Source organism: Dreissena polymorpha, chromosome 10, assembly GCF_020536995.1.
Source record: "Dreissena polymorpha isolate Duluth1 chromosome 10, UMN_Dpol_1.0, whole genome shotgun sequence".
NCBI lineage: Eukaryota > Metazoa > Mollusca > Bivalvia > Myida > Dreissenidae > Dreissena > Dreissena polymorpha.
The window spans coordinates 25,707,792-25,720,886 of NC_068364.1; the positions used below are offsets into that span (position 1 = coordinate 25,707,792).

General features: G+C 35.6%; 1 protein-coding gene across 1 annotated transcript in view; it reads left to right on the forward strand.

Annotated features, from left to right (window-relative positions):
- Positions 1 to 12,269, forward strand: part of LOC127847703 (aspartyl/asparaginyl beta-hydroxylase-like) — a 39,063-nt gene extending 26,794 nt beyond the window's left edge. Inside the window, exons 8-11 of the mRNA XM_052379781.1 lie at positions 20 to 160; positions 5,637 to 5,772; positions 10,958 to 11,180; positions 11,588 to 12,269. Of these exons, the coding sequence (XP_052235741.1) occupies positions 20 to 160; positions 5,637 to 5,772; positions 10,958 to 11,180; positions 11,588 to 11,738 (651 nt within the window). The 3' untranslated portion in view covers positions 11,739 to 12,269. The remainder of the gene's footprint in view (positions 1 to 19; positions 161 to 5,636; positions 5,773 to 10,957; positions 11,181 to 11,587) is intronic.
- Positions 12,270 to 13,095: the final 826 nt, after the last annotated feature.

Genomic DNA, 13,095 nt, shown 5'->3' on the forward strand with positions numbered 1-13,095 from the left:
TCGCGCTCTACTCTTTCAGGCACGTAAGGTTTATCAAGAAGGCGCCAATGCGGGGTTATTTCTATCTGCCGATCAGCGATCACTGTACAACGCTGAGACGAAGATAACCGGTCGTCCATGGTGGACACCAGCTGAAACCACGTACCTGAAATATCTAACGGTGTGTATTGCGTGTTTGTTATTAGCCGTAATCACGTATTCGGCTTCCAAATTATTATATATACACAATGTACGACCATCTCTGTGTAATATAATATTTTAATAGCTCTTTTATTATTCGACATCTAAGTTACCCATCTGATGGGCACAGTTGCAACTACTAGTATCAACTAGAGCACATTAAGATCTCGTTGGTCACTGTGCAACATTTTTTTCCCGACATATATTTGGCAAATAACCGGACAGTTAGGGTAAATTTGACGTACTTTTCTCAACGTTAACATTTTCCACTGAAAGGTCAAAGAGGCAGGTCCGCACACACGTGCATTCGTGAAGACGCATGTGACGTGTTTATAAACTCGGAAATACAAACACGCGCACACACACACACACACGTGTTTGTCATACATCCTTGTAGGTAGGTCAGTGCGTCTGGCACCCGTTAAGCGAGTACGTTGTTTGTGAAAAACATAATCCGTCCAAATGGTCCAATAAATCAGCAAATACAGAAACTACAGGATCATAAGAATGACAAAGCGATGCACGCGAGAGTTACAACATTTGATAACAATAATTGTCGTATTTTTGCGTTAACTGCCTTGAATGCTTTGAGTGACCTTGCCTTAGGCAGTAACACTTTTTAGCATAGTATTGAAAACGGAAATGTATTTTGTGGTAATGAAATTAAATTATCCTATTCCAGAGCTTTTTAGCGATTAATATTAACAATCCACGAAATTTCAAATCAAACTTTTTTTTTGTCGCAGCGATCGGGAGGTCACGGGTTCGATCCCTACCGTGAGAGCGTTCTTTAGATTTCCCCCATAGACACTAAGTACTGGTTCTAGTCCCAGGAAACGGTCTCGAGAGAGTTTCTAATAAACTCTAGGCTTTCTATGCAATCGAGCTAAAATAAATAGGTTTCAGGTAAATTAACTGCAAGATTTTGACACGTTGGTTCTTGTCATCTGAAATGTCGGTGATAAGTATCACATAACGAGTCCTCACATACGTTAAACTTATAGTGTACATTTCAACATCTTCCGGGAAGAATTTTTAGTAAGACATTACGTTCAGTTCGCACTTAATATAGGGATACTAAAACTCAAGAAACATTATCAGGAGATGCATTTTTGCTACCATTGCGCTACTTTTAATGCCACCATTTTTGCTACAATTGCGCTACTTTTAATGCCGCCATTTTTGCTACCATTGCGCTACTTTTTATGCCGCCATTTTTGCTACCATTGCGCTTCTGTTAATGCCGCCATTTTTGCTACCATTGCACTATTTTTAATGCCGCAACGAAGTGGGAGGCATTAGGAATTGCATTTTTTTTATTAATAGATGCACCCGCAGCTGGTGTGTTTTTTTTTACAGAAATGGGAACGGATATCGAAATAATATTCGAATATTCGTTTTGTTCAGTATTCGAATATATTCGAATATTCTATTTTTATACCTTACATTCCAATGGCCTAAATTACCAACGGTGGAACAAAGCACTGTTTCTGATTGCCAAAAATGCAGTTTAAATCATATCGTATATGCATCTTTAAACCGGGAGATGGAATAATCATCTTTCTAAACGATACGATACTTGTTATGAACGTTGTACCTCACAGTTTATTTTCATAAGGTATAAGATATTTCCGGTAAACATGTGACCGTTATCCTCTTTTATTTCAAAACAATATTAAAATTGGGGGGATAACCTCCTGTAGATAAAATATTTCCGCATTACTTTTCAGAACGGACTCCAAAACCACGATTGTGTCAAAACTTTGAGCAAACATTGATGATATATAAGGAGTATCTATAATATATAGCTGGTTTGAAATGAATGCTTTCAAGGTGAATTAATTATGATACTTATTGTAAACAAATGATATAGGTTAATATTGCAGTAACTAAATTCTTATTGATAATCATGAATTTTAAATATGAATTTATCAATTTAAATGATTGGCCATTTGAATGTAACGAAAGAGGGGTTGTGTCTGTTGTCTTAAACAGGGTGAAGGATCACGTGACTTTTTAAACCAAATTATTTTAAGAGTTTCAACAAGTGCAAAAAATTAGATTTTTATGCTGCTTTTTGCAATGCGAAATACATCAGACTAACTTTATTTAATAAGCCTGTGTTCTTGTTAAAAAATTCCACGTATACTGCACGCAACGTAAAATTGTGTCACCGATTTCAGACGTATTCAATGGGTTATTCTTATACCTTATGATATCGGCGCAAACTGCAAGAACAACTGTCTTTTATGCGCTCATTTTTTTGAAAATTTATTTCGATAACTTAAGGTATTTTCAAAAATAAAGTGCTTAACAGTGTGTTTACATTCTGTCGAGCCAGTGTGTCAATCCCTGAAAACCCCGATAAATCTGCACTCTGTTAAAGCGATAGTTGTCTTACGATCTTATTTCATGTCGAGAAGTAGCACCAGGGAAATGAACAAAATAATTTTTTTAATTCAATTGCAAGCCAATTTATGCTGTACAGCAGAAAACTCTTCCATGTACACAATACATGTTCTCGGTTGGGAAATCCCATTTGTATGGACATAAGTTCATAGGACACATCTTACCGAGAATTCCCGGAATAGTCGATGTATCACGATTGACGACACATACACAATTTTGGTTCAACAACAAATACGAGTAAACATGTCGGTATCGGCAGTTCTTCTGCTTGTTAAACATATTACTGGAAAGAACAATATTGGATAAATGGTTCTATATAAAGATTGATAAATAATTTTATTTAACATGACTTGTTATGGTCATCTGCATGTTTGTTAAAAAAATCATAGTATTTATTCAAGTCTCAATTACATTGCATGTTCATTATACAATTTACACATACAATAAAACACGATGACACGAATGTAACCAGTCATAAATGACTTGTTAGAGACTGTACATTTTAAAAACTTTACCGTTAACATGACTACACCAGGTTGTTTAAGATTGCGGGAATAAAATGTTGATATTGACATCCTAGATGGTCGCTAAAAGTGGAAGAACCCGAACTGTTAACAAAATGTCAATATCTTTGACAGGATAGTAAAAACGTTGTATTAACACCCTTGAAAACTGACAGATAAAACCCTCCAAGACGCTCCCCAACCCCAGACACCCTCCTGTATGTCAATTATCATCTCGTTAATTGTAAACCAAAAATGCATTTTTGCATTTATTCATAAAAGTTTCTTTGGAAACAAATCAAATATTCTAATCGGAATTTTAGATTCGAATATACTACACTTTTTCGGATATTCTCATATTTGTTTCCATCCTTAGTTTTAATTTCCGTCGAGTACTGGGCGGACGTCCTTAAACTTAAAAAAAAAAATTTTAACTGTAGATGATCGTCACTAAAGTGTTTTGGCTACGAAGAGTTTTAACAGAATTATGGTACTTTGTCAGTTTTACCTCTATACATGTATATTATTTAACAACAGTGCGTTGTGATTAAAACAACTCGTTACCAACAATAAATATCTGTGAAACTTTCACAAACATTCTCTCAAGTCTTGATTTAGCTTCATTTGTAAATTTATCGTAAAGAAAAGAATGTTGACTCTGTCAAGTTTGTCAGACGTATGGCATTTTGCCTTTTTACACTATAGAATACAAATGTATATTGTTCCACAATTTTGTGTCGTCAACTCTCGTTAAAATAAAGGGTTATCTCGCTCAAACTTTGACAGTTGAATGGCTTTAATGCGTAGATGATTGTTAAGATATGAATTTTGGCAATGACGAGTTTTTGGCATTATAATCGGTCCATCCAATCACCAAAAAGGCACCGAATAGCTCCGAAAAGCACCGGTGCTATTCGGTGCTTTTCGGTGATTGTATGTACCCCATTATAATGAACATTTGTCCACTGTAGAATTTACAGTGGATATGTTCGTGTCCAAACATGTGTTGTGGGAGCATCATGGTGTGTAACACATTTTTAGTCTATTTAAAGCTATGTTCAAATTGCCTAAACCATACGGGACAAAACCAAGAACACAAAAGTAAACATTTAAATGAAACATCAAAACCTTTAAAGGGGCTTGTTCACAGATTTTTGTATTTTCGAAAAATATCACATGGCCGGGGATATCAATTCAACGAATTTGCTTGTTCCGATTTAATTTGATGATTTCAACTAAACGAGAATGTATTGAAAGAATCTTAGTGTGGATTGTTGTTTTGAATGTTTGAATATAAGGCATGCATTTTTTTGAACCTATGACACTTATGTAATTGTTGTTTCGCCTACCTGTGTACAAGCCCCGTAAACCGGGCCGACCTTAACCTAGGTTTCCTACAGGCACTATATTACGTTTTTTTCTGCTAAACAACTTTCAATTCAGACTTATTGATAAGCGTATGTGGGTTATATGAATGAATAATTATGTTAAAGTAAAGCGATATCAAGACCAATAAAGTGGAGTTCAGGTAAACCTGTGAGCTTTAATTGTCCGGCGGAATAGTTCATGTTGTCGTCACGAATAAGTGTAAACGTTTGTTATATATTCAATGTATAACATTATTTTATATCATTTGTTTGTACTTAGTATTGTATTCTCATCGGAAATGGAATAAAATAAAGTCAGCATGAACATTTATTGAGTGCATTTGGACGATATATGTTGGTAATAGTTCGCAATCTTGGTCGAGCCAATTTTAAGCTCCAACCTTATTTAAATGTGATCTCATGAAAAACTGCCCTCATGCATCCCATTGTTGAACCTTTCATAATATGAAAAATGATTTGACATTTCCCGTGTTTCACGTTTCTTCTACACCTTCTCAGTCTTTTTCATCTCTAAAAACATGCTCACGGGATCTAGTTTGTTGTTAAGAACCGGTATGTGTTTATGATTTTCAGATTTCTGTACCAGTATCGCTCTTATTAACACTAAAAAAGACTTGTTCAATGTGTGGGGCATTTTTGAAGTAAATGGTACATTCCTTAAATTGCTATATTTTAACGATGGGAATATAGAGCTCCATGCTAATGACACGAATAGAATTAAAAAAAGTAAAACAAGGTTTACTGGCGGGATTTTCATTCCCGTTGAAGACAACCTTTTGAACGTCATAAAATTGCTCTGTCAGAGAATTTGTAGCCATTGAAAAATCAAAATTCTATTTAACACAGATGTTAAACAAAAAGTTCTTAATGGCGGTATAACTCGGAAAGCAAAGTAAAATGTATGCTTAAATTGACTCGATCTTGTAAAAGGGAACTTAATGCATGCGCGTATATTGTCATTCCAGATGAGCCGTTTTATTTTGCGCGCTTTCCGCTTTTATGTTTTTTTCGTTATAAAGTGGTCTCTTGTAAACAAAAATCTATTCTAGGCGGAAAGTGTCGTCCCTGATTAGCCTGTGCGGACTGCACAGGCTAATCTGGACGGACATGCATTGAACCGCGTTTTCCCAACACGAGACTGAATTATGTGTTGTAGATGTTGGAGAATAATTGGGAGACTATTCGCGATGAAGGTTTGGCGCAGCTGGATCAGACGACAGGATCGTTTAGTCCGGAGGAAGAGAACCTACGGGAAACTGGCGACTGGAAACAATTTACTTTGTATCAGAGAGGCAAGTCATTGGTCGTATAAATATAATAAGCGTTGTCTACAAGTAACTTTTTAATAATTTATTGTACTTGCTATTTGTTAAACTGCGACTTGAATCAATTCACTGGTCAGTGGTTGTATTGCAATAAGAAGTGTTATCTACAAGTAACTATTTGATAACTTACTGTAATTGCTTTTTTAGACTGGTGATTACAGTCAATTTACTATATATAAGAGAGGCAAGTTACAAGTCGTTTAAAAATACGGAACGTTGTCTACAATTAACTTTTTGATAACTTACTGTTATTGCTTTTTTAAACTGGCGAATTGAGTCAATTTGTTTTATATCAGGGAGGCAAGATATTGGTCGTATTAAAATAATTGGACTTAACCACAAGTAATTCTTTGATTACTTACTGTTTTTACTATTTTTATTACAATTTTAATTCGTCAGTTAAATGTTATTTATTATGCCCCCTTCGAAGAAGAGGGGGTATATTGCTTTGCACATGTCGGTCGGTCGGTCCGTCCACCAGGTGGTTTCCGAATGATAACTCAAGAACGCTTAGGCCTAGGATCATGAAACTTCATAGGTACATCGACCATGACTCGCAGATGACCCCTATTGATTTTGAGGTCACTAGGTCAAAGGTCAAGGTCACTGTGACCCAAAATAGTAAAATGGTTTCCGGATGATAATTCAAGAACGCTTATGCCTAGGATCATGAAACTTGATGGGTAGATTAATCATGACTCGCAGATGAACCCTATTGATTTTCAGGTCACAAGGTCAAAGGTCAAAGTCACGGTGACCCGAAATAGTAAAATGGTTTCCGGATGATAACTCCAGAACGCTTATGCCTCGGATCATGAAACTTGTTAGGTAGATTGATCATGACTTGCAGATGACCCCTATTGATTTTCAGGTCACTAGGTCAAAGGTCAAGGTCACAGTTACCCGAAATAGTGAAATGGTTTCCGGATGATAATTCAAGAACGCTTATGCCTAGGATCATGAAAACTTCGTAGTTACATTGATCATGACTCGCAGATGACCCCTATTGATTTTCAGGTCACTGGGTCAAAGGTCAAGGTCACAGTGACAAAAACATATTTACAAAATGGCTGTCACTACAACTGTGAGCCCATAGGGGGGGGGGGGCATGCATGTTTTACAAACAGCCCTTGTTTATTTTTAAAATAGTTATAGTTTGTATCAAACATGAACGAAACTTAAACAGAAGAAATTCGTACAATAGTAATGTGTTTTCGAATTATTTATAAAAGTGACATTTTTCTTTAGACATGCATTTATAGCATTGTGTATGTTTAAGTCTATTTAGGAGTTTCTATAAGAATGCATCTGTATCACACACATAAGTTTCTTATTTTGTTATTGTTGTAAAACAGTTTTAATGTACGTATATTAACTTCGCGCTTACCATTGAATACAAATTGTTTTCGAAATAATTTTAAATTGATTATTTCGTGTAAAAGAGGACTTTAATAAATTAAATATGATTGACACTTGGCCTTCACCATAGAGTGATGATACGCTTTATTATCCCCCGCCATAGGCGGAGGGATATTGTTTTGGCGTTGTGCGTCCGTCTGTCCGTCCGTCCGTCTGTCCGTCCGTCCGGAGCAATATCTTGGAAGTGCTTTGGCGGATTTCATTGAAACTTGGTATAAGTATATATATATGGATAATAGGATAATGCACGCCAAATGGCATTGTACACCATCTGATAAAAACAGAGTTATGGCCCTTTGTATCTTGGAAAAAATGCTCTTTTTAGTGTCAAATATAACACTTTTGTGTCCAGAAGAATATTGGCGGGGGATTTCAATTCAACGAATTTGCTTGTTCAACATATGTTTGAAGGAAGTTTTGCGTGCAATAAGAATTGTTTAATGGTTGAATGCAATAAACGTTTTCTTTCCTATCATGTGTATTTATACAAAGACGACGATGATCATGACTGGCATCGGGCGTCATATTTGCGTGCTGTTCACCTGATGAATGTTTGGCACATGGCAAAATACTGCCCTTCACATGTTTGAGTTGTATGATAATACGTTTTTGCGTTTAATTATTATCGTCTTGTCACAAATCATGTGTCCGACATTGTTATTACTTTTCACTCCTTCCCTGTGACTATGTATTTTTAGCTCCACTGGCCAGAGGGGCTTATGTCATGGTCCTGTGTCCATCGTGCGTGTGTGCGTCCGTCCGTGCGTTAACTTTTTCTTTAAACATCTTCTTCTCCTAAAGTACTGGTCCAATTCTGATGAAATTTTTCAGGAATTTTTCTTGGGTGAACCTCTTTCAAATTTGTTCAAATTATGCCCCTGGGGTCAAATTTGACCCCGCCCCGGGGGTCACAAAATTGAAAATTTGCATATATAAGGTATATTTTGTGAAAATCATTCTCGTCCATAACCATTGGGCCTAGGGTTATCATATTGGGTATGTAGAGACATCTAATAGTCCTCTACCAAATTTCTTCAAATTATGCCCCTGGGGTCAAATTTGACCCTGCCCCGGGGGTCACAAAATTGAACAAATGCTTATATAAAGGGCCTAGGGCTACTGAATTCGGTATGTAGTGACATCTAATAGTTCTTTACTTAGTTTGTTCAAATTATGCCCCTGGGGTCAAATTTTACCCTGCCCCGGGGTCACAAAAATGAACATATGCTTAATATATCCGCGGCCCTCAAAATCTCTCCGCATTTTACACTGGTAGATTCTGCCTAAGCATTTTAAAAACGAGCGATATAGTTGGCTGTCGTTTCCCAATCTTCTAGTTAAAATCGGTTTCATAAAATGTGTTTGGTATTTTGTATGCAAATAACACCGTTGTGAAGCGAAAGTTAAGATGATTGAAATGACAAATATCAATCGAATTAACGACTGACATCATATAGTTTGATAGGAATAATGAAATGTGTTTGTCAACGAAAAAGACTACGTTTAAGATACAAGAAAAACATATTTTGTTTAGAAATGTGCACAGTGAATTTGTGTCACGGAAACCAGTGTTTCTGTTTGCAAATTGGGCGTTCAGTCTACTCGCGAAGTTAAACTATTTAGAAGAGGATCTTTCAAACATGGAAATAGACCTATAAACAAGAGCAGACAACTGTATCGACAAGCATTTTGAAAATTTATGGCCCTTTTTCCACTTAGAATTTGCATATTATTGATTAATCTGTGTTCAAGTTTGCGTACCACCTCAAATATTTTCTATGTACGTTGTCATATTGCTTTTATATTTTGCATACTTCTTGACCAACATGACCCCAATCTAAAACCAAGAGCAGATAACTGTATCAAGCATTTTGTAAGAAGTATGGCCCTTTTTTCACTTAAAATATGAATATTATTGATAAATCTATGTGAAAGTTTGCGTACCACCTCAAATATTTTCTATGTACCTTGACATATTGCTTTTATATTTGGCATACTTCTTTACCAGCATGATCCCTATCTATAAACAAGAGCAGACAACTGTATCAAGCATTTTGTAAGAATTAAAGCCCTGTTTTCACTTAGAAAATTCAAAATTTGGTTAAGTTTTGTGTTTAGCTCCACTTTATTCCTAAAGTATAAAAGCCATTGCTTTCATGCTTGCAACACTTACTAACTATAATAAGGGGACTGTGCAGGCAGTTATGTTACTCTGACTGGCATTTTGACAGAATTGTGTCCCCTTTTATACTTAGATGATTGAACATTTGGCTAAGTTGTGTGTGTTGGTCCATTTCACTCCTAAAGTATCATAGCTATAATTGATTTCAGAGTTGGAACACTCGCTAACTATCATAAGGAGACTGTACTGAAAAAGTTGCATAACTCTTGTTGGCATTTTAACGGAATTATGGCCCTTTTTACTTTGAATATGTTATTAAATTTTGTGTTTAGATCCACTTTACTACAGTATCAAGGCTATTGCTTTCAAACTTCAAATACTTTCTTATTTTCATGAGGGTACTGTACCTGGCATCGAATTTGACATTGACCTTTGAATGACCTTGACACTGAAGGTCAAATTAATAAATTTTGCTTAAATTGCCATTACTTCTTTATTAATGATCAGATTTGATTCATTCTTTGACAAAAAAACACTTACCTGACTTACCACAATGGACCCCACCCAAACCATCCCCCATCCCCCACCTCCCCCCAGAATCCCCAGCAAAAGTAAATAAATGTTGATTTCCTTTTTTTATTTTTGAAAGATAATGTAATAAATGACCACCCCTCCACATTATACCCCGTCTCCACCCCCACCCCACTCCCACCCAAAAAGATTTTTTTTAAAACATTGTAAAAAAACAACAAATATCTATTTATTTCATTTTTGAAGGACCATCCCACCCAAGCTATTGCTATCAAACCTGAAATAAAATCGTATTACTTTGTTTAATGTCCTAACAAATGTTCATTAGATTGTGGAAAATATACCTGAACTCAGAATCGTCTATAAAGTACAACTTCTTTAAAACATAAGCGATCAATATGTTTTAATTATGGTCCTATTCCACTTAGAATATGACTATATTACCTTGACCTTATTGAATATGAACAATTTCCCCATGATGGCTTACGTTATACTGTCAAGCACTCGAATAGTCGTGCGTGCTGTCCTCTGACAGCTCTTGTTTATCCTACATTAAAAATCCCCTTTTTTTAACTTAGAAATTTTAAAGAACATGTCCTTTGTTAATTTTTTAAATTTTAATATCTTTTAAACTTAAAGAGTTGTAAACTTGAAAACTACTTGAACTTTTGTAATGTATTATTATTATTTCTATTATCATCATTAAACGTATGCCCAGAACTTTCAATGGAAAGCATCTCTAGAATATGCACTACCAATACGGTTATTTGTTTACCGTTTTCACAAAACATTAAATAGCAACGCAGTAGTTGTTAACTGCACATTTTGGTAGATCTATTAACAATCATCCACTGTGAATCATATTTTAATACTGTTGCCTTGACATGGAATTATATTTTCAGTAATACTATGATTCCGAATATTACACTTATATCTAAGATGTTAAGAACATTATCCGTAAGTAAATTCTATCAATCACAATCCCTTGACATGCTATCTCATTGCAATATGTACTATGTTTATATGGCTATGTACTGATTGTATTCGCCATTCAAAATTGTATATTTTCGTGTTGTTTAGGACGTAAAAACGAAAACCACTGCAGAAAGGTGCCCAGAACCTGTGCCCTACTTGACCAGATTCCAGAAGCCAATGGCTGCCGGCGAGGGCAAATCAAGTACTCCGTCATGCATCCAGGGGTGCACGTGTGGCCTCATACTGGGCCCACAAACTGTAGAATTAGGGCCCACCTGGGGCTTAAGGTGCCGCAAGGGCCGAGGATACGAGTGGGCAACGAGACCAGGTAATTTCAGCATGTTCTTCATTCTTTAGTAAGTACCATTAAAAGGCACTTTCCCAATTGAGGAAAAAAACACAATTCCCAATATTCGCCTGCAAAACTCCCTAAAGGAAAAAAGTTGCCTCAATTTCGTTCCAAACTCGCATTATCTGCTAGCAAACAATTAAAATGAGCACAGAGATTGAACATTTAAAGAAAAAAGGCATGTAAAAGAATATTTACCATGTCGAATACATATATTTGTCTTGTATGAAAACCTGAACCACTCGCAGAATTTGGTGATTAAAGTTTAGGTTTTCTATGCCTCGCTAAATAACTTTTATTTATATTCAATACCAAGGTATTATTTTATATAAAGATCTATAAATAATAAAAATGGACGAAAATTGTTGATATTGACCGAATTGCAGGACGTGGAAAGAAGGCAAGTTTATCATATTTGACGACTCTTTCGAGCACGAGGTCTGGCACGACGGCATCGACTTCCGGTTGGTCCTTATCGTCGACTTCTGGCACCCGGAAATTCCGGAACATGAACGCCGCTCTTTGTCGCCGATTTAAATTGCTGCGGTGATTCAAAAAAAATTATTAACGTCATATTTTACTTATTCATAAAGTCCAGTCATACAATAACAATATGTGTGTCTGTATAGAAATGACTTTCTCTTACATGGGCAAATTCATAGAAAGGCAAAATGACCAATTTCAAAACGCATGTAATAGATTCCTTAACGAATGATTGATAAATATTTAAGACATAAGGGCAGTCATTTATTTAAATGTCACACATTGTTTAGCAAGTGTAATGGTCTTCAACGTTATTTACATGCCAAATAGCATAACACTTAAAAAATTATTTTTTATCTTTTTTAGATGTTTATTTTACAATTTCGCGTGTTAAACCTGTCTGCCTAACTCAGAGGTCAATGTCACACTTAATAGAGGTCAAATGTTAAAGTTGGCCTGAACACAGCTTGTCCGGGCTGTAAAAGTGTCATTCATTTTACAATTTTAAGATAATTTTTCACAAATAATTAAGCTAACTTTCCATAAATAAGCATCAAACTCAGGGGTAAGACGTAAAGTTTAGCGTTAACATATTGTTTGTTTTTTACATAAGTGGAATTTTGTGACAAGTTGAACAAATAGGCATTAGTGCCGCATGGTTACATTTGCTGTTTAGTAAAGAATTGGCCTTTCTGAATAATGCTCTGTCTGTTGGAAAGCAAACCAGATTCATTCATACATTATCAGTGCTTATTCCACATATAGTTATATGCATTTTTCTACCAGAAAAAGTGTGATGTAGTGATTCAGGAGAGTATTATAGTATGTATATGTAGACAGTTGTTTTATTGCCAATTTTCATTGGTGTTTTTGTTATATTGCTATCAGTTATATAATTATGTAAAATTGCAAAGTCCCTTGCCATAAAGTTTGCCGATTTTGTTTAAAGTCCCCGTTCGCGGAGATATATATGGGCAGAATCGTAAGAAAACGTGTTTTTTATTGAGGATATCACTGAAAATCCGGTTGAAATCGGTTGAAAACAAACAGTATAGCGTTTTTTATTTTTGGGTCGTGTACGGTAAAGTACGAAAACGACCTAATTAATATTCATTAATATTCATGAGTCGACAAGTTTATTCAAACCTAAACAAACAAAATTGCGGATACGGGCGCATTTAGCGAAGCGAATGTAACAACAAATGCAAATGCATCTGTTACAGATGGAAACTGAGTTGCAACGCTATGTTTTTTGCTTAATCTATGTATTTTTCTTCCATATGCTATTAATGTTTAGCGAAAGCTAAATAGCATAACTCATGACGCTGCAATGATTTTCGCCTAGTGCATGTATTTTTGATCATTTATATATTATTTTATTGATTCAAAACCGATTTTGTCCAGGTTTTCG